We start from the raw sequence: 27,723 nt of genomic DNA, 5'->3' as shown, positions 1-27,723 counted from the left end.
GTGCATATGTTACATGAAAATGTCATTCAACCTTTGAAACTGATCAAGGAAATATCCAGAAATTACAATCACAGGGCACTTCTTTTAGTTCAATATAATGTTATACCGGAGGGTGCAATCCTGGTTTTCCATGAAAAGCAATGCACCAGTCACCCAGGAATGATTTGGCTACATATTAGTAATATTGAAAGAGTGGCAAGTTAACCAACCATTCTGCCGACTCATCTCTTGCATCTTTTAAGTGGTCCAGAGTGCTCTGTGTTCAACAGCAAATGAAGTAGCTGTGAAGTACTGTCATTTATTGAACAAATTAAAATGTCAGCCAATACATTACTAGCCCCAAGAAACAGAAGAGAAGCAATAACCAGAGAATCTGTATTGGATGAGAGATAAATGATAGCCATGAAACAGAAGAACTCCCTTGCCTTTTGTTTTGAATGTCATTAGGTGTTAATTTACATCTGCCTAAGAAGACATGGAGACATAATTTAAAAAGACAGGCAGAATAGATGATGTAACAACGCTAGCAGTGTCTGCATTTAGTCTGTGCTCAACTCTACGGAGTTGTACTGGACTCTGCAGTGCTCTGACTGGTGGAGCACTATCACTGTGGCAGGCCCGAGAGCAGCAATGCTGGCAGCACAAATCATCATTTTGTCACCTGATGAGACTGAAGAACAATGACAACTGTAAAATGAGGTAATTAACCAATGAACTGAGCAAGAGTGGAGCCTGGACAGAGTGGTTGGGCAGGAGGTTCCAGGATTTCATCAGTGATGAAGGGACTTGGAGGGAACTGACAGGGTGATGGTGGCCAGAAGCCCCTGCCGCCCCTGTCTTTGTTGGACGTAGAGGCTGCAAAGTTAGATGTTAGTACATGCGGTGAAGAGGATTTGGGGAGGAGGGAGTTGATCTGGGGTGATAATTGATGTTAACATACAAAATGCTGGAAGAACTCAGCAGGTCAGACAGCATCTATGGAAAGGAATAAACAGTTGATGTTTTGGGCCGAGACCAGAACACTGACTATTTACTCCTTTCCATAGATGCTGCCTGACCTGTTGAGTTTCTCCAGCATTTTGTGTGTGTTGCTTGGATTTCCAGCATCTGCAGATTTTCTTATGTTTGTGATCATTGGTGTGTGTGTGTGTGTGTGTGTAAGAGAGAAATATTTATGGACCTATACATTTATACAGACATGTTCACAAATGGCCAACTTCGAGCTCTGCCACTGGACCAAGACCCAGCCCGGTCAAACCTGTACTTGTTCCAGCCTTCACTGAGCTGTAATGTGCAAATGACACCTGCGTAAGTGTGTACGTTCAAAGGCTGACTTCCAAGTCCTAGTCGACTCCTTCAGTGAGGCATGTGACCGAATCAATCTTATACTGAATGTCCTCAAGCAAAGGTCTTCTATTGACCTGCCCCTGCTCAACTATTGGGGCTTTTGACAAAAATATCCACAGCAAGACCTCTTTCTGACTCCAGGGGACCACCTCACATTGAAGGCAGATGCCAGTGAGAAAATTCATACTCAGCTCCAGCACACGGTCACAACCTTTGGTCATCTGATGAAAAGAACAGTGATGGATCAAAGTCATAAGGCTAGTTCATACTTTATAGTCTGCCAGGCAGCAGTGATTATTGCCTCTACATTTCAAAGATGAGGATTACCTACATAGGCACCTCAGAGCTTTGGAGAGATACCACCCATATAGTTTCTGAAAAATCTACCAATGTACTTGCAAGGTGAGTGATCATAGGGCAGCATCCTCCTCAAGCCAGTACTTCAGCACGAAGGCTCTAGCTACTTGGCTGGCTCCATCAGACAGGCCTCATCATTCACGTGCCCAACACCACACCCACAAATTAGGCAAGCCCTTCAAGCTCTGTTATGGCAAAAGTAAAACAGAACAGAATGTTCCAGACCCTTGTTGGAAATCATGAAGTATTCTTGTCAATGTGTGGGAGCTCCCCAGCCCAAGGCAGCTATAAACGGAAAAGGAGCATTTGGGAAAGCACTGAGAACCTCCTCTTCAAGGACACACAGGAAGAAGCCCAGTGAAATCAACAGAAGGAGCACAACACCTCCCACATTCCCACCTCTTTGTCTTGTGAATTTTATCCTGGTCTATCTGTGGCAGAGACGAACATCCATTTGTGCACACTACTACATGCACCTATAGGTCCATAAATATCTCTGTTTCTACCCCTCTTCCTCTTACACACACAGACAACACACATCAATTATCACATCAGCACCCCTACTCCCCAAACCGCATCCCTACATGCACTAACCTCTAACTTCGCAGCCTGAAATTGAATGTATCTTGTCATATCCTGAGTGTGGATGGTGTAGTCTGCCCTGTCCCAGGAGGGGATAGTCCACTGTATGCTGCCCTGTCCCAAGAATGGATGGTTCACTAAATTCTGTCCTGTCCCAGGAGGGGATGGTTCACCATACTCTGTCCTGTCCCAGGAGGGGATGGTTCACTATACTCTGTCCTGTCCCAGGAGAGGATGTTTCACTATATTCTGTCCTGTCCCAGGAGGGGATGGTTCACTATATTCTGCCCTGTCCCAGGAGGGGATGGATGGTTCACTATATTCTGTCCTGTCCCAGGAGGGGATGGTTCACTATACTCTGCCCTGTCCCAGGAGGGGATGGTTCACTATACTCTGTCCTGTCCCAGGAGGGGATGGTTCACTATACTCTGTCCTGTCCCAGGAGAGGATGTTTCACTATATTCTGCCCTGTCCCAGGAGAGGATGGTTCACTATACTCTGTCCTGTCCCAGGAGGGGATGTTTCACTATATTCTGCCCTGTCCCAGGAGGGGATGGTTCGCTATACTCTGCCCTGTCCCAGGAGGGGATGGTTCACCATACTCTGTCCTGTCCCAGGAGGGGATGGTTCGCTATACTCTGTCCTATCCAAGGAGAGGATGTTTCACTATACTCTGTCCTGTCCAAGGAGGGGATGGTCCACTATGTTCTGTCCTGTCCAAGGAGAGGATGTTTCACTATACTCTGTCCTATCCAAGGAGGGGATGGTTCGCTATACTCTGTCCTATCCAAGGAGGGGATGGTTCGCTATACTCTGTCCTGTCCCAGGAGGGGATGGTTCGCTATACTCTGTCCTATCCAAGGAGGGGATGGTTCGCTATACTCTGTCCTGTCCCAGGAGGGGATGGTTCGCTATACTCTGTCCTATCCAAGGAGGGGATGGTTCGCTATACTCTGTCCTGTCCCAGGAGAGGATGTTTCACTATACTCTGTCCTGTCCCAGGAGGGGATGGTTCGCTATACTCTGTCCTATCCAAGGAGGGGATGGTTCGCCATACTCTGTCCTGTCCCAGGAGAGGATGTTTCACTATACTCTGTCCTATCCAAGGAGGGGATGGTTCGCTATACTCTGTCCTATCCAAGGAGGGGATGGTTCGCTATACTCTGTCCTGTCCCAGGAGAGGATGTTTCACTATACTCTGTCCTGTCCCAGGAGGGGATGGTTCGCTATACTCTGTCCTGTCCAAGGAGGGGATGGTTCACTAAATTCTGCCCTGTCCCAGGAGAGGATGTTTCACTATATTCTGCCCTGTCCAAGGAGAGGATGTTTCACTATACTCTGTCCTGTCCAAGGAGGGGATGGTCCACTATGTTCTGCCCTGTCCCAGGAGGGGATTCTTCACTATATTCTGCCCTGTTTGAGGAGGGGATTCTTCACTATATTCTGCCTGTCCCAGGAGGGGATGATTCACTATATTCTGTCCTGTCCCAGGAGGGGATGGTTCACTAAATTCTGCCCTGTCCCAGGAGGGGATTCTTCACTATATTCTGCCTGTCCCAGGAGGGGATGATTCACTATATTCTGTCCTGTCCCAGGAGGGGATGTTTCACTATATTCTGCCCTGTTTGAGGAGGGGATGATTCACTATATTTTGCCCTGTCCCAGGAGGGGATGGTTCACTGTATTCTGCCTGTCCCAGGAGGGCTTCATCTAGTGTATTCTGTTGTGCTCTGGACTTTATTTATCCCTATTTCTTTTATTTTGCCCTGTGCAGACAATAACAGCAACTGAAAAAGAGATCGTATCTAATTAATTAACTATCAATTGGAACTAAAATGGAGTATGCAACATAATGTGTGCTTATAACTAAGTTATACTTCTGAAAATGCTGGCCTGAAACCTTTATCCAAATGAAGTTGAGGAGCGAAGGCTATGATAAATGTATTTCTAGATTACCATTTAAGTTATTAAACTAAACATAAAATTCTGGTCAGCAAAGCTTGTTTGTGTGGTTTGGCTCCCAGTGAAGGATAATGCACTCTGCGCAGCTTTGAGGTCAGTATATGTCATCCCTATTTCATTACAGCCTTCTTTAAGTAAATTCCAATTACTTGTTAAAGAGTCTACTTAATCTACCTCACGTAATCCAAACGCGCAAACATAGCTGGATATAAGGTCCATTTTAATTTTACTTAATCACTTAATGAAGGGTGGATCTACACAGGACCTAAAATTTTTGTTTCCTTGCAACAGGGAAAATTTATTCGCATCAATTTTGATGTCACTGGTTATATTGTCGGAGCAAACATCGAAACCTGTATCCTTTTCCGTGTTTCTTTTAAAGTAACTCCATCCTACTTATAGTGCCAACTAACAAATACAGAAGTGTGGTAATCTAGTTCATTGGTTATGCTCAGTTTTCTTAGGTGAACTCACAGTGAAGCTTTGCAGAGCCAATTTCGCAGAGTATGCATTTATTTTAAATATACTTTACAAGGCTTGACTCATCACCTCTGCTCAAATTCAGCCCCATTCATAGACCATGCCGAGTGGGAACTCTGAGCTGATACCTTATGATTGCCCACTACCAAATACAAAATCTAGCTTTACATGCGTCTTTATTTGTACAACTGTCAAAATGAAATATGTCTTTCAGAGCAAAATAATGATATGATCATCTAGATTTTAATTTGAATCATGGAGAAAGACAAAAACATATCAGTCTTCAAATATAGTTATGAGCTATTTTAAAAAAAGCTTTTATGTATGAGAAACATGTCTCAGCCACTCTATATAAAGCAGTTATAAGGCTCCTGGCTTCTGTTCAACTTTTGATAATCATTTTAAATATTTTTCATCCAGGAAATGGCTTTATGAAAATGTGAAAAACAGACCACAGGGAAAAAGTGCCTAACTGTGGGAACATGATGCAGTGTCGTGTCTGAGCAGTCGTCATGTAAAATTAACTAGCTACTCAGTGTAACAGACCCACAATGGAGTTCTTGCTCTTTACTTGTGCATGAGCAAGACCAAGTCTGACAGTCAAACCACTGCCTGAGTTTTAACTTGCGGTGGAATAAGGGTGTGGGGTGAGTGAAAGGGGTTCCAGGAGGAGTTCAACTCTCTTGCCCCTTTCATTCCTGGGATTGCTCTTGTGAAACTCCTTTGGACCCTCTCCAAAGACAAAAGATCTTTTCTTAGATAACTTTATTTATTTTATTTTATCATATTTTGAGATACAGCGCAGAACAAGTCCCTCCAGCCCCACAAGCCACACCACCCAGCAACCCACCTATTTAACCCCCGCCTAATTGCACGACAATTTACAATGACCCATTAACCTACCAACTGGACTTTGGACTGTGGAGGAAACCCGCACGTGTGATGGAGAGGAACATACAAACTCCTTGCAGACGACATCAGAATTGAACCCTGATGTCTCGAGCTTCAATAGTACCGCGCTAACCGCAATGTACCATGGCGCTCAAAACTGCCCACAGTACTCCAAGCACGATCAGACCAAGGCCTTATAATGTCTCACCATTATGTTCTTGCTTTTATATTCAAGTCCTCTCAAAGTGAATGCTAATATTGCTTTTGCCTTCCTTACCACTGACTCAACCTACAAGTTAACCTTTAGGCACAAAGGCTCCCAAGTCCCTTTGCACCTCCAATTTCTGTAGTTTTATTTCACATCAAGTTCCAATTTACATATTTTAATCCTGGGTATAACGTAGGAAATGTGGAGGCTACAAATAGTTTTAAACCACACAGGTGATAAAGTAACAAGACACATATACATATTTCTGCATTTTAAATACAGAACTAGTTATGTTCCAATTTATTACTCTAAGGAGTGGGAGGATGTCAATTACAGCATCCCTTGACAATATCTGGAAACATGAAGACAGTTTCATTTTTGTCATTTAGCCAAGGATTTTCTTTCACTCTCTGTGAAGTTTAAAATCAGACTTAGTTCTCCAGTTTAAAGATTTCTCAATATCATAATATTAAAAATCAATAGCTCATGTTTAGAAATGCATTTTAATATATACATGTAAAATTTTTTAATTGCGTGGTAGAAGTATAAAGTGTACTTTGGAGTCAATAATTCAAAGGAGTATAGAAAAATATAACTTCTACGGAGAGAGGGAGAAGGCAAAGCGAGTGCAGAGAATGGGTATAAGGATTGGAATTCATGGCTGGCAACATTCAGTGGTGAGGGATGCACAAAATTTCAGAACTAGAAGGTTCGAGAATGCACCATGGGTTAGACTTGAAAAAGAGTCAAGCAAGGTCATGATGATGAGTAGAACTGGGTGTAAGTTAGGACATTGGCTGCAAAGTCTGGCTGAGCTGGAATTTAGTCCGAACATGTGGAAACTCCTCTTTTCTCAAGGAAGGCCATCAATCTAAAGCATTAACACTAGTTATACCAACTAGTGGAATGGTGTCACAGCAACAACCTTGCACTCAATGTCAGTAATTCGAAAGCGCTGAGGGTGGACTTCAGGAAGGGTAAGATGAAAGAACTCATACCAATCCTCATAGAGGGATTAGAAGTGGAGAGAATGAGCAGTTTCAAGTTCCTGGGTATGAAGATCTCTGAGGATCTAATCTGGTCCCAATGTATTGTCGCAACTATAAAATTGGCAAGACAGTGACTATACTTCATTAGGAGTTTGAAAAAATTTGGTACACTAACAAAAACGCTCAAGCTCTCCTAGCCAGTGGACCACTGTCCCTCCTCTAAACAAAAGCAACATATGATTGAACTCCACAATCGGTTCCTTGGTCTTACTGACTCTGAGTACAAGATTGTTGCTGCAACAAACCAGCTGATCAATCATGCTCCTGTACGCCTCCTCACCATCTGAAATTCTGCCAACAATAATTGTGTCATCGGCAAATTAATAGATGATGTTTGAGCTGTGCCTAGCCACACAGTCATGAATATAGAGAGAGTAAAGCAGTGGGCTAGGTATACATCTTTGAGATACGCCTGTATTGATTGTCAGTGAGGAGGAGATGTTACTCTCAATCCACACAGACTGAGGTCTCCCAATGAGGAAGTCAAGTATCCAATTGCAGAGGGAGGTGCAGAGGCCCAGGTTTTGGAGCATTTTAATTAGATCTGAGAGTGTGATTGCGTTGAATGCTGAACTGTAATCAATAAACAGCAGCCTATTGTCCGGGAGATCCAAGGCCAAGTGGTGAGCCAGTAAGATTGCATCTACTGTCGGCCTAATGGTGGTGATAGGCAAATTGCAGCAGGTCTAGATCCTTGCTTAGGCAGGAATTGATTCTAGCTATGACCAACCTCTTGAAGCACTTCATCACAGTAGATCTGTATGCCACTGGGTGATAATCGTTGTGGCAGCACACCCTGCTCTCCTTGGGCATTGTATGATTGTCGTCCTTTTGAAGCAGGTGGGAACCTCCGACTACAGCAATGAGAGATTGAAGATGTCCTGGAACACTCCTGCCAGTTGGTTTGCACAGGTGTTCAGAGTCTATCAGCTACACCAACAGGGCCTGACGCCTTGCCAAGATTCACCCTCTTGCAAGATATTCTGACATCGACATCTGAAACAGAGATCACGGGGTCACCAGATGCTGCAGAGATTCTCATAGTTGTAGTTTTATCCTCCCTTTCAAAGTGAACATAAAAGGCATTGAGCTCATCTGGGAGTGAAACATTACAGACATTCATGACATTAGGAAGTAATGGCCTGCAAAACCTGCCAGAGCTGATGTGCATCCAATTCCATCTCTAACTTCAATTGGAATTACTTTTTCACTCTAACAAAAAGTATTTTGCTTTTTAAATGGTTGAATCTACATTTTATCCAGGAATTAATTGTAAGAAAGGGACTATATATTGAGAACAAAAAAAGACAATTTTTGACTTAATTAAAATAAACAGATTTGCTTGAGAAATCACGTGCTATTCGGCAGGCCGTGGAAGAAAGGGCTTTCCACATTTTCTACTACCTTCTCACTGGTGCTGGAACAAAGATGAGAGGTGAGTAAACTACTGGGCTTGCTTCAGACTGCATTTAATGCTCCTAGGGGCAGGTATATTACTAACTACCTTGTCTCCAATTGCCAGACGATCTACTGTTGGAATCATTCAGCAACTACAGGTTCTTGTCTCATGGTCACGTTCCCATTCCTGGACAGGATGATAAAGACATGTTTGAGGAAACCTGCGAAGCCATGACAATTATGGGATTTTCAAATGAAGAACAAACATGTAAGACTCATTTGAATTTTCAGGTTTTCTGAATTCAACCATTCCTGATGGTTAACATGTAGACTTCAAAAATTTGAAATATTGGAAATTAATTTGGAGACTGCAGAGACTTAAACCTGGAGTGAGGAACTGGGCAGGTCAGGCAGCATCTCTGGAGGCAAAGTGATGGTTGATGTTTCATGTTGAGATCCTGCATCAGGACCAGGTCCCTACACCTCCAGAGATGCTGCTTGACTTGTTGACTTCCTCTGGTAGTTTGTCCTTGCACCTGCTCAACCTGACTTGCTTTCCCCTGAAGTGGAGAGCCAGGCAAGTTGAACCCTTGACACATGGCAGGCATTCATAGGGTGAAGTAGGCTTCAAGTGATGAGTAGGCCTCGCTGATCTATTACTGTGGTTCTGCTGCTTATCAACCTTGTGGGTTTTGACAGATATTCAAATAGTTTTAAATAGTTAAAAGAAATAGAATAATATTTTTGAATAATATTTACAATTCTAACAATAATTAAAAAGATTAAACTGAAAGAAAATATCATGTGCATGAATGGAGCCATCAGTTACACTCCAGGCCTCTCCGGCATAAAGCTGAGACTGGATTCAAAGTGCATCTTGGCCCTCGTCAGGCCAGGCCACTGGGTTTAGTGGTGAGGTTGCTGACAAAGCATAGTCAAACACATCTTTCGCCATGACTGTTCATAAATCCATGTCAGACTATGTTGTGGATGATTGACAGCATGAACATTGTTTCATTAACTTCCTGTAATTTCTCCCCTCTCCCCTTTCTTCCTTTCCCCATTCCTCATTCTGGCTTCCTTCTTACTCCTTCTCTTCTCCTCACCTGCCTATCACCTCCCTCTGGTACCACTCCTCCTTCCTTTTCTCCCAAAATCCGTTCTCCTCTCCTGACAGATTCCTCCTTCTTCAGCCAATTATTTTTTCCACCTATCACTTTCCAGCTTCTCAGTTCATCCCCTCCCCCTCCCCCACAGACTCAAAGTTTACTCTGCTGCTATTTAGTACCCCTGTCAAGGAGCAATAGGGTTCTCAGGCTTATAACCCACGTATAGGTAAATCCTTGAAATGTACTTACCATATTCATTAAAATGCATCCATCCTGACTCACTCCTTTTCACTCATCTCTACTTGACAGCCTCTCTTTCACGTACTTCATTCTCAGCTCCCTCCACCTTCTCTTATTCTTTCTTCCTTCATGCACCTTTTCCACTTAGATCCCACTTCTCATTGCCTTTCTCTCATCTCCTTCCCCTTCACTCATTCTGTTCACATGCCCCTCCCTCACCTTAACTCAGTCACTGTTTCTCCCCTTAGGACCTCCTTCTTCAGACACAGACCCTTCACGTGCACACCTCCAGATCACGCATGGGCCCCCAATCATGCACAGCCCCTTCACACATGCCCCCGTCCACACACCGCTGCTTCCAACACCAGCCCTTCTTAACTGCATCCCCCTTTCTTTACCCCATTCTCGGACCCACCCTCTCACGTCATTTTCCTCTCAGTTGCCCCCCCCCCTTCAGACACCATACCCTCATCACCCTCTCCTCAATCCTTTTCTCAAGGCTGACTTGCACCCACTCCAGTGCAGACACACACTTCATTCACACACTCCTCCTACCATCCCTGTTCCTTTCCCTCTCTGCCCACACCCCATTCAAAGACACTCTGATGAAGCAAGCGAGAGAAGCTGAGAAAGGGGGAGTGTGGAAAGGAATAGTGCTGAGAGGGTTGGGTAAAGGGGCAGGTGGGATCAGGGAAGAGGTTATGCATCCTCCCTGTGACCATGTGGGTTTCTACTGGATGTCTCAGTTGCTCTCCCCACCCCCATGCCCAGTTATACTGATCAGTAGATCAACTGTCCTCTGTAAATTGCCCTTAGATGTGGATGAGGGGTGGAAACTGAGGGGAAAGTGGGAAGAATAAAATGGGCTTAGTGTAAATTAGTGCTTGATTTTCAGCACAGACGTAATGGGCTGAAGACCTCATTGTCATGTTTTATGATTTTCACTCCAGTACCCCGTAGCCTTTGAGGAGCCTGTGTATGGCTTATTGCACCAAAACTCTAAACTTGGGTCAGTGGAGCCATCTACAACCCTGAGCTCTGAACAAATATAATTTTATATTTTCATTTTTCTTACTTCACATTCCATTCAGCTAGTATTGAACTAGTTCCCAAATACATGTTGTACACAATCACCAATATAAGCCCACTTAAACAGGAGTTACTGCTGATTCCTCCCCCTTTACAATTGTCAAAAATTATGTCTTTTTTTATATAATACAGCATTCTTCCAAAGAGGACCTTTCTTGAGTGTTAATATACTAAAAAATCCAGTTGCCATCACAGAAGGCTATGCCAGGACAGCTTGATCATACAGTATATTTGCTAAAAATGGGCTGTCGGACTCTGGTACAAGCACAAGAAGTATTTACACATGCATCAAGCCAGAATGTTTGATATACAGAATAAGCAGCAAAGTTTATCAACCTATTGTTAGATGTGCGTTCATTATCTTGGCTCGGCAATTGGAAACAATGCCAAAGGAAGAGCAAACACACAGAGATTTAAAGCTATAAGAAGGTTTATATTTGAATAAGGCAATCTGAAAAGCAAAACTCAGTATTATCTCTTTGAGGATGCAATCTCCAGCAGAAGCTCAGCTGCTGCAGAACAAGCAGATGTAATTTTAATAATTAAAAGCTTCTAACCCTTGAGACTGTCAGTAAACAAATAATTAGTTTCAGGCACAACTTCAAGCTCTCAAGGTTTGGAGATATGACCCCCTGCAAGCACTCCAACCGAAACTGAAAGATGATATATTATTTCTGTACAGTTGATTAATAAATTCTAAATGTGGCTGGGTGTAAGAGTTCACTCTGGCCTCCCAGAAATCAACACAGTAGATCTCACAATTAAAAACAAAGCACAAAACAAGAGATCAGCAACAGACACAAATATGGTTCTGAGCATTGCCAATCTTGTCAATGACCTTTCCTCCCTGAAATATCATGTTTTCACAATGTATCAAGGCCATAAAATAGTTTAAATGATCATTAATTCTAAGAACATTTAAAGCAAAACTATGTAAAGAAAAATGATCAGTGAGGAAATCTGCTTATCTCATTCGCTCCTCATGTCTGGTGATTCTCCCAGAGAAGCTGGTTAGAAATTAGACCATAAGACCCAGAGGCCATAATACATGTGAGCAGAATTAGACCATTCACCCACTGAGTCTGCTCCTCCATTCTATCATGGCTGATTTATTAACCCTCTCAACCCCACTCCCCTGCTTTCTCCCTGTAACCTTTAACGTCCTGCCAGTCAAGAACCTGTCAATCTCTGCTTCAAATATACTCAATGACTTGGCCTCCACAGCCTTCTGTAACAATGAATACAGATCTTATTTGCAGTAGGACAGAAGAGAGCTCTATGAATTACATCATTCTCAGTGGTAGATTTTTCTACTTTGTTGGTAGTTTGGTGATGAGCCCAACCCTCCCCCCCCCCCCACCCACTCCCCCTTTCAACAGATTTGTTTAAAATCTGCTGGAAGTCCTCTTGGGTTTTTAGTTTGCTCTCGTACATGATTTGTCAGCAGACTGTTCAAATTCAAACAAAGTGATGGGAAATAAGTGGGTTGTTTGCAACATAGTGAGTTACAACCCTGCTGGTGCTGATATCCATCTTCTCCTGTTTCCAGCTATATTCAAGATTGTTTCGGCTGTCTTGCAGCTTGGTAACATTTTGTTCAAAAAGGAGCGGAACACTGACCAAGCATCAATGCCTGACAATACAGGTACATCTTTACCAATCCTTTTGACCCATGCAGTGGAAGTTGAACCATCGGGATGGTAAACATTTCTGTGATCTCTCTTTCCACAGTTGCACAGAAGGTGTCCCACTTGTTGGGTATGAACGTGACTGACTTCACCAGGGCAATCCTGAGTCCTCGGATTAAAGTCGGACGTGATTTCGTTCAGAAAGCCCAGACCAAGGAGCAGGTTAGGTTTTTACGGTCCTTCTTTGTGACAATTCCCATATTTCATTGCCATCTGATGATGCTGCCTTACCTTAATAACCATGCCTCGAGAATTCTGCTTTGCATTAAAACAGAAAATGCTGGAAATGCAGTCAGTCAGGAAGCGACCATAAGGAGAGAACAAATGTAATATGAAGGGTTGCCAATAGGTCGGAACTTTTCAGGGATCTCCAGATAGTAAAGATTAAACTCTTGAACACTGCTGTTAATCACTTCACCCTGAAGAAGGTTGGCCTCTTTTCCAGGGCTCCACTGAGATGAAGGTGATGAGGTCTATTTTTTGAAATGAGGAACAAGATGTAATTATATAGTATAGTTAAAGCTTATAAAGTCCATGATTTTAATTCCCTGTCCTCCTCTCTACTCAGTAATTCATGGAGATCTCTAGTGATGTCCAGTGATTCACAAGGCACATCTCGACATCATGTGTGGTCTGTGCAGTATGAGAGCCCCTCCCTGCTGAAGTAAACTTCTAACCTCTCAAGGTGGACACCTTACTGGGTTTCCTTCAAATCACCCAATCACCTGTCCACCATAGTGACCTTCCACCCCTCCCAAGTTTGCAATGCTCATCTGCTACCCCAAGTTCATGATTGTAATCCTGACCATTGAAAACATACCCACCCAGTCATATCGCCCAATCACAGCCCGATTGCATCACATACCTCAGCTACAGACATTCTTCAGCAAACAAATGCATCCCTCAGTTTAACTCTTCCACCCCAATGAACACTTGGAGACATCCCTTGGCCCATTCTCCTGCAACAACTGTGAGCTAAACACAGCTAATTGCCAACTAGATCCTTGACTTTTCTGTCTTCCACAACTGTGGTCTAACATTAGCAACTTCCTTCATGTACTCCATGCGGAAGAGCATGACCAAAAGATCTTGCCTTCTTGGGCCAGTTCAGTAGAGCATGGGGCCCTGAGTGCCTTTGTTTCATTTCTTTTGATCGATTTAGTTCATTATTAAACCAGAAGGATGACAAGTATGTTCTGTTTATATAGTTAGGCCAGTTGAAGGCATAAAGTCATGTGAAAAATTCTCCAGCGATATCTCTAAATAGAGCAGGCAACTGCTTTTTTAACCTTACTGTATATCAAAACTCAAAATGACATCGAACAGTTTATGGTTTATAACTATAGAGAGTAGCTCTTCTGTCACTTTAACATTAACCAGGATGATTTTCTGCGAGTTTCTTTGGTAGAATAGTTAATTTAATATAAGCATCTGCCTTCAAGTTACAAGTGCAAACTTCCTGCCAAGTGCTGGGACCATAACTAGTTAATGAGTTTCCTTGTCGCAGTCCTGATGCAGAGTTTCATCCTGAAACATTGACAGTTCTTCCTCCCGCCCCCAAAGTCTCTCCTTGACCCGTTGAGTTCTTCCAGCAGATTGTCACTTGCTCCACAACTTGCTAAGAGAAGATGTTAAAAGAAACCCTTTTAAACTCAAAAGTTTGAACTTTAGATAAATAAAATATAATTTAAAGGAAAGAACATAGTTAACGTTTATAAAGTCTATGATTTTCATTCCCTGTCCACCATGTGTCTGATCTGGTAACTCATGGAGATCTCTAGAGGTGTCCAGTGATTCACAAGACCCATCTAGACACCACGTGTAGTCTGAGCAGTATGAGAGGCCCTCCCTACAGAAATAAACTTCTAACATCTCAAGGTGGACAATTTTCCATCAAATCACCCAATCACCCCTTCCGCCACAGTGACCTTCCACCCCTTGCAAGTTTGGAAGGTCAAAACTTACAAAGAAAGTAAGGTATACCATTTTACAGTTCAGCTTTAAGGCTGTCCAGTCCTACAGATTGAAGTCTGTCTCCTGATGAAATATATATCCCAGACACGTGGCAGCTGTATATGGAAAGGTGTCTAAGGTCAGGAGATGGTGCAGGGTCCTCATGAAGAGTCTCCACCTGAAACTTCGACTGCTTACTTATTTCCGTAGATGCTACCTAGCCTACTAATTTCCTCCAGTATTTTGTGTGTGTTGTTTGGATTTCCAGCATCTGCAGATTTTCTCGTGTTTGAAGTAGTGCTATTGTTTGATTCCATAACACAATGGCAATTTAAAAAATTAAATGAAAATAATGCTTATAATTATGACACAACTTTAAATATCCAATAAAGTAAGATTAAAATAAGTTTATTTTATTGTTTGTACAGATCATGCTTTCTGAATTTACAATTTTATGACAGAGAAGTCGTCTTAATTGTTTCTTGCACAGGCGGACTTTGCCGTGGAAGCTCTGGCCAAGGCCATGTATGAACGTTTGTTTCGCTGGCTGCTCAGTCGTATCAACAAAGCTCTGGACAGGACGAAGCGACAGGGCTCCACGTTCCTTGGAATTCTTGACATCGCTGGCTTTGAGATCTTTGAGGTAAACATAGTGAACCTGTTTTCCAAATATGACAGCAATCTTCCACAAAGGCAAAACCATGTTTCAATGTGACATCAACCAGGTACAAAAATTCCTGTTCCATTAAAGCCTTGACAACAATTCACTAAAAGTTGCCTGAACAGTAAAATACAACGTCAATGTAAGACACCTCAGTGTTGAATGGAAAGACTTGGTACAGTCCTGTTGTCTAAACAACCTTTTGGGTAAATAAACTTCATTCTCTTAGTGGCTCTCCTTCCTCATAGTTCGTCATTCTGATTAGAAGAAACAGTGGAGATGGCATATGTCATCAAGGTGCATCTTTGCTCCCTTTCCTTTATCTGCCTGGTGCTCTCTTGCTCTGGTAGAGCTCAGAACAGATTGCATGCTTCAGGAATCTGGTGTCAGGAATGTGAACGAGATGGCTTACCCAATGGGTATTGATCTGTATAGGAATAGGAAGCATGGCATCAAAGTCCGTCTTTGTTGTGTTTAGGAACAGAATGGATATTCTTAGCAGGTTTTATCATTAGAGGTAAATATAAAGCTGGAATGCAAAAAACAATTAGGCCGCTTTCTGCCAGATCTTCAAGATCAGCAGATACCTCAGATTCACCACAACATCTTATTGGGCTGAAATGGAAGCTGGTATTTCTCCATGATTTAGCTGTTTCTGTCATAGCTTTAGTGGGATATTGGGAGAACCTCACAGAACTATTTTTTTCCAAATTGTAACTGTTTTTTAGGCTGGCAGGGTTACTGAAAGTATTGAAGTAACAGGTAAACTGAGTTATCAGATTCATTCTGTTTTCGACAAATCTTCCAAATCTGTTTGCACTCCTGTGTATTTTCCCCATTTTTGTAAATGAAAGAACTATAATTTGGGGCCTTGGAGCTGCTCATCATGAGAAGGATTAAAAGAAACCTAAGGGTTCGATGGTCTGTAACTGAATGTTTGAAACTCGGGTGGAAGCCGAAATGCTCAGTAAATTTAAGAAGTAACTTAGAGATGAACTACAAGCTCTGGACCAGCAGCTGGAAAATGACATCGATACAATGAGCCAGCTGGGCTGTCCTAACCTATAAATTTCAATGACACTCTGACAATTCCGTATTAGTAATATCTTCATTTCAGAGGCTGATTGTGAGTTTTTACAAGATTTCCAGTTAAATACCTTTTAAGTAATGTGCACCAATACAACAGTAAGAATGACGTTGAAGTGTTCTTTGTTTTTTATAGGACAATTCGTTTGAACAACTCTGCATCAACTACACCAATGAAAAGCTGCAACAGTTGTTCAACCATACCATGTTCATCCTGGAACAGGAGGAGTACCAGAGAGAGGGTATTGAATGGAACTTCATTGACTTTGGTCTAGATCTGCAACCGTGCATAGAACTGATTGAAAGAGTGGTAAGGAACATTATGCTCTCCTTACATCAGTTAAAGAACTGTACATATGCTAACATTGCTCGATTAGGAAATATTGTGAATATTTAGATCATGAGAGAATTATGAATGCATCTGGTGTTTCCATTCATCTTAATTTATCTATCCATAGAGATGCCCATTATTTCTTAAATGATTCCAGCATCATTTGACTCCAGTACTTTGTCTAGAAGTACATTCATGTATATCGCTCTGTTGGAGTCTATTTTAATATCAGTACTAATGTAACTTTTTGCTGGCATGAATCAATGTCCTTTACTTAAATTTACCGTACTTTAATTTAAGGTAACATTCTGTGTCATTGACAATTTTACAGCCCTCAGTCAGATCACCTCTGACAAGTGTGTTCCAGCCCAGTAAACCAATTGATTGAACACAATTCTTGGCCTTTTATGCTTCACCTGGTTAATAAACAGATACATAGGAAGTATTAACAGTGATTTTAGTGTTTTTTTAGTTATTATGTTAATTTTTTAATTATTTGGTTTTCAGACTGGGCCCCCAGGTATTCTTGCTTTGCTGGATGAAGAATGCTGGTTCCCTAAGGCTACAGACAAGTCATTTGTGGAGAAGGTGGTTCAAGAACTAGGTAACCACACAAAATTTTCCAAACCCAAACAACTGAAGGACAAAGGAGATTTCTGTATTGTTCATTATGCTGGCAAGGTAGGAACCAAGTATCCAACACCTCAAGCTTGAAAGAGATTGTCAACAACTTTTCAAAACTTGACCCTGTAAACTTGACCAAGTAAATCTTATGCTATAGAATAATATGCGGATGATGAATTTTAGCACAGTCACTGTAGGTAGGAAACACTTGCCCATAGTGAATTGTAAAAGCTTGGTAACTTTTGACTGTCAAAGACAATAATGCTCATCAAAGCAAATAGTTTCAATAAATCCAGTTAAGCTTTTAGATGCTGAAATGTAGAATCTGTATTGAACATCCTGTAGTTTTCTTCAGTTCATGTGACTCCGGCCTATACCATCATGATTTGCTCAAGTAAGGATCTTTAGTTTTATGTACTTGAGTAGAGTTGCTGTTGGCTGCCTTTCTCTTCCTATGAATGAGGCGCTGGTTCTGGGAAGTGCTCATTCCAGATATAATAAACAATTCTATAAAATATTTTGTAGCCATTCTGAGGATCTGTTTATGCAACAATTTCAGGAAGTGATGATTTCAAAAATCATCCCAGAGAGACAAGCAGATATAATGAAGCAAATCAATGAATTGTAAGATGTCAAAGGTGTTTTCCTTCAGGTCCCTTACAATGCTGGAAACTGGCTGACCAAAAACATGGATCCATTAAATGATAACGTGGCCACTCTGCTGAACCAGTCATCTGATAAATATGTAGGAGAACTGTGGAGAGATGGTGAGAACATGATAAATAATATATTAAACATTTTTTACCTGTGTTCATGTGTTTATTAAACTAGAGAATGTTAATGCTTGGGATTGCAATGCCCTCTATTGCAGACAATATGCATTGCACAGAGAGTTGTTCTACAAAGCACTTCTAAAGTTTTAAACACAGGACTTTGGTAAAGAGTAATAATAAAATTAGGAAAGAGTGCAAATTAGAGAGAGAAGGAGAGAAAGTTTTTCCGGTTGTGGAGGGTTTGGCAGGGAAGTGGAAGCTGAACAATTCAGAAAGGAGAAAAGCAAAGATGGAAGTGGAAGATTGAACATTAGTGAGAGGAGGTGGAATGCAGAAAAGCCGAAATAAACGATAGATTTAAAAACAGAGTCTGGCTAAACTTAATGTTATATACTGCAGCTGAATATAAGGAGTTCAGAGAATAAAGAAGATAGTGTAAAGGGTGTAACATTCCTACATTTCATCTTTAGTCAATATGTAGCAAGGTCAACAAGAGAGACTTGGGGGAATGGAGTGGAGGGGTGGTGTGACAAGCTCTTCCTAAGTGAAAAGAGCATCAAAAGGAGAACTGTTTATGCATTGATTAAATGGTTCAATTATGTTTAACATAGTCATGGAACAGGATAAAGTAGAAGTAGGTTCAAACATACGACAAGCCCAATTTTAATAGACTGAGAATTAACAGAAGTAACAAAACAGCTACTCAATGGTTAATCAACAGGGAACAAACATAACTGAGAATCATAGAGCTCAGCGTAAAGAAAGGAAAGAGTGGGACTTCCATATCAAGAACCCAACTAAAGAAAGGGTGCATTGAGGGTAAGAAAACAGGGAAAAAGGGAAGTGTATATACATACATAATGAAACCTTCACATGGCAGAACACCTTAAAAAGTGTAGGAATTGGAATCAGAATCAGATTTAATATCACTGGCATATGTTGTGAAATTTATATATGTGTATATTTTTTTAAAAGAGTTAAATTAAATAAGTAGTGCAAAAAAAGTAGTGAGGTGCTGTTCACAGGTTCGTTGTCCATTCAGAAATCTGATGACAGAGCTGAAGAAGCTGTCCCTGAACTGTTCAGTGCATTTAAAAAGGGAATTAGTAAACCAATGATATTAAAACCTACTGGCATATAAAATTAAAGAGAAAACATACATTTAGTATAAACATGCCAAGTGCAAGTGGATAGTTTAGGTCTACTGGGGACAAAAATGATAACACATTTTGTGGAATGGGAAGATGTGGAGAGGTTCATAAAGAATAGAACCTTGCTGCTATATTCACTATAAGAGGGGAACAAGATCACTGTTGCAGCTGATGACTTTGACATATTGAAAACAAAGTAGGAGAGGGATTTAGCATATTTGAAGTGAATAAATTGCCAGGCCAGGATGAAATGTATAGCATGCTATTAGTAGAAACTGTAGAAGGTCCTGTGATTGTTTTCAATCAACCCTGACCGTTTAAGTGGTATCAGTAAACTGAAGGATTGTTAACATCACATCATCATTTAAAAAGGGAGGCCATTTAGTTAAAGTATGTAACAAATAATTGGAATCAACTATATTGGACAGCATAAAGCTCATTTAGAAAGCATAGATGAATTGCTGCTTCACCTAATGAATTTTGGTCCCTGGATGATGGAAAGGGAAGAGGTAAATTAATTGTGGCATGAAAAGTGTAGCTAGGAGCTCTTGCAAATTCTCATAGCTGTACCTTTTTAACCTGGAGAAAGTGAGTGAAATCAAAGGACGAGTGTTGAGCGCAGGGCACGTTTCACCAGTCAACATCATTGGCATACTGCAGGCTGAAGTGAGAAGTTACCCGTTCCTCTGTTACAGAAGGCTAATCCATGTATTGTTTGTGGAGTCAATGACTAATAAAAGTAGCTTTGATTAATCTAAAGAGGTTTAAAAAACATGATTTTTATACAGAATCCTAGTTATACTATATCATGATTGTGGTGTTCAGTGTAGTAGCAGACCTTGGGATGTTTCTATTTCTCTTGAAGCAAATATCTTCAAAGTTCTAAGTAAATTTATTTATCAGGGTACATACATGTCACCACATACAACCCTGAGGTTTTTTTCCTGTGGGCATACTCAGCAAATCTATAGAATAGTGACTGTAATCTGGATCAATGAAAGATTAAGCAGAGCTTTGAAGACAACAAACTGTGCAAATGTAAATATAAATAAATGACAATAAATAACGAGAGCATGAAATAACAGGATAAAGAGTCCTTAAAGTGAGATCATTTTTGTTGGGAACATCTCAATAGATGAGTGTAGTTATCCTCTTTTGTTCAAGAGCCTGATGGTTAAGGAGTAGTAACTCTTCTTGAACCTGGTGGTGTGAGCCCTGAGGCATTTGTACCTTCTACCTGATGACAGCAGCAAGAAAAGAGCATGGCCTGGGTGGTGAGAATATTTGATGATGGATGCTTCTTTCCTATGATAGTCTTTCATGTAGATGTGCTAGGTGGTTGAGAAGGTTTTACCTGTGATGTACTGGGCCAAATCTACTACCTTTTGTAAGTACCTGTATATTTATTTGGACTGGTGTGTCTTGAGTTATGGACAATTTATGAAAGTTGAGAAAGATAAGCAGTGATTTTCTTTCAAGGTATTTAAAGAGGTAAATAGAGAGAAATTATTCTTACTGATTGGAAAACCCAGGGCTACAAATAAACTAAAGGTAGACCAAGGCATCTTAGGAATGAAGCAGGAAAACACTTTTACACTAAAACTGAATTTTATAACCCCCTTCAATTTAACACTTGGCCAGTTGTAGACTTTAACTCAGATTTTTTTAACCAAATATGTGAAGGGATAGGAGAATAGATGGGTATATAAGATAACTTGCAGATCACTCATTGTCTCATTGATTGATAGAGCAGAACTGAGGGACTGAATGACCCACTCAGAATGCTATGTTCAGATCTGCAGCTTTCTTCAATAGCACTGGTAATTATACATGCATTTAAGTGACCTATACATATACAGCACAATTATTGAATATAACTTTTGTTTCCACTTTTAAGTTGACCGTATTGTTGGTTTGGACCAAGTGGCTAAAATGAGTGAAAGTGCCCCAGGGGCCTCAAAAACAAAAAAAGGCATGTTCCGTACTGTGGGTCAGTTGTATAAAGAGCAACTGACCAAACTTATGACAACACTTCGAAATACCAACCCAAATTTTGTGCGCTGTATCATTCCAAATCATGAAAAGAGGGTAAGTTACCATAATTTACTCTTCACTTTAATAACAATACAGAGTACTTGACTGAAATCTTACACAAGAGGATGCAAAATGGACTTTAGGAGTTTAGGGTTTTCCTTTTAACTATAGAATATTTGCAGTGATCTATAGGCTTGTAAGAGTAGTAACTAAATCTGTATAGTTAGAAAAGAACATTTGGATACTCAAGTTAGTTATTGTCCATTACACCTCTGGTATTTAGGGCATCACTGAAAGTATTCTTGATTGCTGCTTCTGTAACAGTTTTGTTTGACCTGTCTTGAGCTGAACCCCTGAACCTGGAGGACTGGTGGACCATTCTTAGTCTGGTCTCTAGCCTTCGATCTGTTTGGCATGAGTGATCCTACCAAGACCCAAAGCATAAGGCTCTGACTGTCTGGGTCATTGAGGCACACAAGCCTCCATGGCACGATAAGCTTATGGTCCTCTGGGATGTTAGATATTAAAACAAATGTTCTATTAATTAAATTTCAAAATCAATATTTTTTAATGAAGATGACCCTTTCTATCATCATAATGAAGAGAAGTGGATTAAACATGTGGGGCAAGTTAAAAGATAGTGAGATTTATAATGTAATGGCAACAAAATGAATGAGACAGAGCGGGTCTGCCACAAGTAATTTCTTCCTCCCCCACCCAGTAGCCCCGTAATTCTCATTATCTCTGTCTGATGATACTGACATTATGCTTATCAGGTACATATGGTAGGCTAACACTCCAGGACAAAGGCATTCTTTGATGTTGTTTGTTGTTGTACCAGTTTTAGGGTGGGCACTTGTCTGATGGCTGGGGTGGGTTAAGAAAGATGACTGTTTGTGGTGGCACATGCTCTGTGCTAGCTCAGTGGAAGAGATCATTTTGGGGGTTGGGGGCAGGGAAGGAGGAAATAACTTGTGACAGACCAGCTCTGTCACATTGAGCAAATCGAAATAGTATTAGTAACCAACATTACATGCTTATAACTTCTTACACAGATTATCAAGTCTCTAGGATTTTTTTTTTATCTTGGAGGTTTGAAGCTAGATCATTAGAGAGAGGGTTAATTCGAAGTGGAGGTAGACAAATCATTGAAGGATCTTGGAATTGAGGACTGTGTTGAACTGTCATAGAAGAGAAGAGGCCTCGGGCAGATCAGCCATGATCAAACTGAATGGTGCACAGCCCTGAGATCTTACTCCTGCTTCTGTTTGCATATGTTCTTCTGTTCAATTAAGAAAATCATTTATGTTAACCAAACATTGATCTGGTTATTTTAAGTAGATTCAGATTACTGTTAAAACATTAAATAACACAATGGAATTTCTTACTATCTTTTTTAAGATGCAAGCAAAACATATATTAAAAATACATAAATCTTTAAAACATGCATACAACAATGCACATAAAAATATTCTCTTAGCACACAAATCTTAAAAGTTCCAACTTATTTTGAGCTTAACTATCAAAATCCTTGCTCTGACAGGCTGGCAAGCTTGATGCACATCTTGTGCTTGAACAGTTACGGTGTAATGGTGTTTTGGAAGGCATCCGGATCTGCCGTCAAGGATTTCCTAACAGGATTATCTTCCAAGAATTCCGCCAAAGGTAAGTAAAATTCTCTCTGTTTTTAGTCCAGCATTGAAAAGAGATGAACATTCAATGTGTGGAAACGTAAAGACCGTAATGGAAACAGTTGTAAAGGATTGAGAGTCATTGAATGGTTTATTGTATATAATTTTATTTTTGAATAAAGTATATTTTGTTTAATAAAAAAAAGAACATTCAGATTTCATAAACACAAGAGATTCTGCAGATGTTGGAGATCTTGTGCAACACACACAAAATGCTGGAGGATCTCAGCAAGTCAGGCAGCATCTTTGGAGAAAAATAAACAGTTAACGTTTTGGGTCAGGGCCTACTGAAGAGTCTCACCCTGAAATATCATCTGTTTATTCCCCTCCATAGATGCTCCTGACCTTGTAAGTTTCTCCAGCACTCTATTTGTGTTGCTGAACATACAGACTTGACCTTCTCTGCGTCCAACTCCAAATACTCAAGGTGTATCAATTATTAATATTACTCTTGCGCCTGTTTGATGCTACTATTCATGGCCCCTCAATCCAGTTCAGCTGGAGACTTTGCTGCCACAGCTGAAGCAGATTGATGATTGGGCCTAAGGTGGAGATTAAGACTCCTTCCAGGCCAACCCAAAGGTATTTTGATAGTTTATTCTATCAAATGCATTTTCACCTATTTCTAAATGTCTTTAAAATTTAGAAATAGGTCTAAAAATTAATTTAAGTATTTTTCACATAACTAAAACATTAAAACGTATTACATTCATTAAAAATGATTTAAGTGGCAAGATCTGTGTCATTTGCCTACAAACCTCCTCCCAAGGAAAACAATGTTGTCCTATTCTCCTCTCCCAAAACCATCAAAACTTGTTTTCCAGTTTGTGACTAATTTTCCCATCCAACTTGGTACTCTGTAAAGCCTATAGAGACTACCAAAATATTGTAAGACCTTGAAACATCCCATGCTGAAAATTAAGGAATGATTTCCTACAAGTAAATTTTAATTAACTCCTATCAAAGATGATTAGTTTAGAGTATGTTTCAAAGGATTCGGAGGAGCAGTGCAGTAAATGAACCAATACATTTGCAGTAGCACAGACCCTTAAAATATTACAAAGAAGGAAAGCGTGGAAATGTTTTGAATCACTGTAAAAGACACAAAGTAACATTGTAAGAAATAACTTACTGTAACTTCCTTCATAAGATGCTCTTATGTATTATGACATTGCAATGTATGTGCTATAAAAAGCTTTTTGAATAACATTGAGTAAAATTATTTAATTAATCCCTTAAACATCAAATCATTCATAAGAAACAGAACCTGTACAAGAATGTCTTCTTATGTTAATACAGAATCCACTCACATTCCTTGCCATTAAATTTGTATTGAATTAATATTAATGATTATTAATCTATAATCTTTCTACTAGATATGAAATCCTAACACCAGGTGCTATTCCAAAAGGATTCATGGATGGAAAACAGGCTTGTGCACTAATGGTAAGTCTACATACTATTCTAACAGAGACCAGAACTGTGGTTATTGAGCTGAAACTTGCCTTCTATTACAGACAATTTTAGACTGGAAGCTGGTTGGGTTTTATATGTTCATAAATGCACTATTTCCTGGTTTAAAAGTTCAAAGGTTCATTTATTATCGAAGTATAAAACTCTGAAATTCTTCTTCTCCAGAAACCCATGAAACCACGAAAGAAAAGAATGGCAGCACGATCATCAACCCCCAAATCCCTCCTCCCCACACACAAAAAATGAACAAAAATGGAACAGGCACATCAACCCCCAAATCCTCCTCCACCCCACATGAAAAAAAAGATTGGGCAAAAAACACAGAATAGAAAAAAAACCATAAGACTGAAAGAAGTCCACAGTCCAAGACCACATCCAAAACATATAAAACCTGGGCAACATTCTCCCTCTCCGCTGCAGAGTGATCTCCCCAGTGATAAAAAGGCAGTCTCCCCTCCCTGGCAGCAGCACGATCCCCCCAATGATAAAAAGGCAGGCAGCCAGTATTTCAGTCTCCCTCGTTACTTTAATCAGCAAGCAACACAAGCTTTGCTTGGCGAAATGGAGTCGAACATTAGCTCATAGTCTTCTCACCACAGGGTTCCCACACACTGCCTCTGCTTCCTGGAATCCCCTTGGAGACTGCAGAACACTGAAACACTCAAACAATCTCCAAACTGCAAATCACAGGCCCCAGAAGTTACAGAATCACTTCCAGAAAGACAAAAAAAACACAAAGGACATAAAAGCAGTATGGTTTCATGATCTATTCAGAAGATGTCGACCAAAGGAGCTAGGTTCTTGTATTTGCTGTCATTCCTGGATTTTCCAAGGGAACTGACAGCAGGAGTTGAATATGCCCAGCCATAGTGAGAGGGTGTAACTTTCATCATTAATGACACAGCAACATCTTAATTATTTCTATTTTCCATTATGATTCAGATAGTAAATTATTTAAAAAGCAACCTTGCAATTTTAAAATAAGATTTTCTTAAGCGATGTTATGTCATGCTTAAATTTAGAGAAGATTCATTGTTCAATTTCTGAATCAAGACAAGACTTTCTAACATTGTGAGGATCTTTTTTGAATTACTTTCAAAATCTTTGATATTGGCTAATAATATGTTTTACTATATGGTAAGGATTTTTTTTCCATTTTTCTTTCTTTACCAAACAGCTTTTCTTGGTAGTGGGTTTAGATTTTTTTTGTATAATAATACAATTATTACTTTTCAATATTACGATTCAGTTTAATTTACATGAATATGGGGTAATGAAACTATAAGTGTGATTCACATATATTGTAATTGATGTATGATATACATCCTTCTGTACTCTGTATTCTTTTTTGTAAGACATCAATAAAAATATTGAAAAAGAAAAAAAAGATTTTTAAAAAATATGACATCCCTAAGGCTGTGACTATTTTCCTCATCACATTCACCCATAGTGATGCCCACAACTCTACAACCAGGACTCCATCTCCAAGACACTCTTTGTAGAGAACAACTGATTACATAAATGACTACAAAACAGGCAGGCTTGGAAGGTCTAGGCCATCATAATTGAACATGTCTTTCAAATGTATTCTACGTCCTTCACAGCAAATTAACATCTCATAAAAATGTTTATTTCAATACAACATCCTTTACCAATTATTAGATGTGCATCTGGATATTCACTTTACCCAATCTAATAAAGAGGTGACAGCTGAATTTACAGAAATGCTTTCCTCTCAGCTCTATCACGCATCCAGATCATGGCTGATCTTGTACCTCAAACATCATTTCCCCACCCTATCCTTGGTTTCCAATAATAAGCAAAGGTTCATCCATCTCAGTTTTGAATGAAATCGGTGACTAATCCTCCACAGCCTTTCAGTGAATTCCAAAGATTCGCCATGATTAGTATAGGAAAACTTCTCCTCTGGTTAGTCTTAAGCTTGTTTTGAAAATGCCACCCCTACTTCTAGACTCCTCAGCCAAGGGAAATATCTTCCACGTATCTACCTTGTTCATAATAATTCTTTAGCAGATTTAGCATTTTGTTAATGAACTAAATTCTTCTTTTTAAACTGTGGCTATTTTAGATCAGAGCCCTTGAACTTGATACTAACCTGTACAGGATTGGACAAAGTAAGATCTTCTTCCGAACTGGTGTGCTGGCCCACCTGGAAGAAGAGAGAGATCTGAAGATTACAGATATCATTATTGCCTTCCAATCTCGAAGCAGAGGTTACCTGGCCAGAAAGTGAGTGCTTCTCTACAGTATAATTCATTGCACAAGAACTTTGAGTTTATTGAAATGTACTGGGTCTTAATTGGACTTTGGATATTAAAATGGCTTGTGCATGTTTTCTCATGAGTTGCCCTGGCATTCTAATGATTTCAGGGCCTTTGCCAAACGGCAGCAGCAGCTCACTGCTATGAAAGTGATTCAGAGAAATTGTGCTGCTTACCTTAAACTGCGGAACTGGCAATGGTGGCGGCTGTTCACTAAGGTTAGTTCAAGTAAATTTCACCTGCTTGGTAATTTCATGAAGGAGTATGTGTATTTTCATCATACTAATTATTACCAACACTGCTGGGGAGAGGACGGAATCTCCCAGGGGTTCCCAACCATGGACCCCTTGCTTAATGCTTTTGGTTCCTGGCATATAGAGGATGGTAGCCCCTGATTTAAAATAATGTTGTAATTTTATTCTTTTAACCTGTTGCACGAGTCTAGAGGTATGGCTTACAAATAGCAATAAATAGTTTGAAACTATTTTTCTGCTGAAGACTAAAATGATAGCAAATTTACCGATGACACAAAGCTGGGTGGCAGTGTGAAATGTCAGGAGGATGTTATGAGAATGCAGGGTGACTTGGACAGGTTGGGTGAGTGGGCAAATGTATGGCAAATGCAGTTTAATGTGGATAAATGTGAGGTTATCCACTTTGGTGGCAAGAACAGGAAGGCAGATTACTATCTAAATGGAGTCAAGTTCGGAAAAGGGGAAGTACAGCAAGATCTAGGTGTTCTTGTACATCAGTCAATGAAAGCATGCAGGTTTCAGCAGGCAATGAAGAAAGCTAATGGCATGCTGGCCTTTATAACAAAAGGAATTGAGTATAGGAGTAAAGAGGTCCTTCTGCAGCTGTACAGGGCCCTGGTGAGACCTCACCTGGAGTATTGTGTGCAGTTTTGGTCTCCAAATTTGAGGAAGGACATTCTTGCTATTGAGAGAGTACAGCGTAGGTTCACAAGGTTCATTCCCGGAATGGCGAGACTGTCATATGTTGAAAGATTGGAGCGACTGGGCTTGTATACACTGGAATTTAGAAGGATGAGAGGGGATCTGATTGAAACATATAAGATTATTAAGGGATTGGACACGCTGGAGGCAGGAAGCATGTTCCCGCTGATGGGTGAGTCCAGAACTAGAGGCCACAGTTTAAGAATAAGGGGTAGGCCATTTAGAACAGAAATGCGGAAAAACTTTTTCACCCAGAGAGTGGTGGATATGTGGAACGCTCTGCCCCAGAAGGCAGTGGAGACCAAGTC

General features: G+C 40.4%; 1 protein-coding gene across 3 annotated transcripts in view; it reads left to right on the top strand.

Moving 5' to 3' along the window:
* Positions 1–27,723, top strand: part of myh11b (myosin, heavy chain 11b, smooth muscle) — a 139,068-nt gene that overhangs the window by 70,447 nt on the left and 40,898 nt on the right. For all 3 annotated transcript variants that reach the window (XM_059979349.1, XM_059979348.1, XM_059979350.1), the window contains 14 exons: positions 4,540–4,603; positions 8,213–8,311; positions 8,399–8,542; positions 12,262–12,357; positions 12,444–12,562; positions 14,844–14,996; positions 16,237–16,410; positions 16,939–17,112; positions 17,708–17,822; positions 20,877–21,067; positions 22,557–22,678; positions 24,081–24,150; positions 26,267–26,427; positions 26,569–26,677. In XM_059979349.1, the coding sequence (XP_059835332.1) occupies positions 4,540–4,603; positions 8,213–8,311; positions 8,399–8,542; positions 12,262–12,357; positions 12,444–12,562; positions 14,844–14,996; positions 16,237–16,410; positions 16,939–17,112; positions 17,708–17,822; positions 20,877–21,067; positions 22,557–22,678; positions 24,081–24,150; positions 26,267–26,427; positions 26,569–26,677 (1,791 nt within the window). The remainder of the gene's footprint in view (positions 1–4,539; positions 4,604–8,212; positions 8,312–8,398; positions 8,543–12,261; positions 12,358–12,443; positions 12,563–14,843; positions 14,997–16,236; positions 16,411–16,938; positions 17,113–17,707; positions 17,823–20,876; positions 21,068–22,556; positions 22,679–24,080; positions 24,151–26,266; positions 26,428–26,568; positions 26,678–27,723) is intronic.

Source organism: Hypanus sabinus, chromosome 9 (assembly GCF_030144855.1).
Source record: "Hypanus sabinus isolate sHypSab1 chromosome 9, sHypSab1.hap1, whole genome shotgun sequence".
NCBI lineage: Eukaryota > Metazoa > Chordata > Chondrichthyes > Myliobatiformes > Dasyatidae > Hypanus > Hypanus sabinus.
The sequence above is the reverse complement of the archived record's forward strand: the minus strand, read 5'-3'. Positions and strand labels throughout refer to the sequence as shown.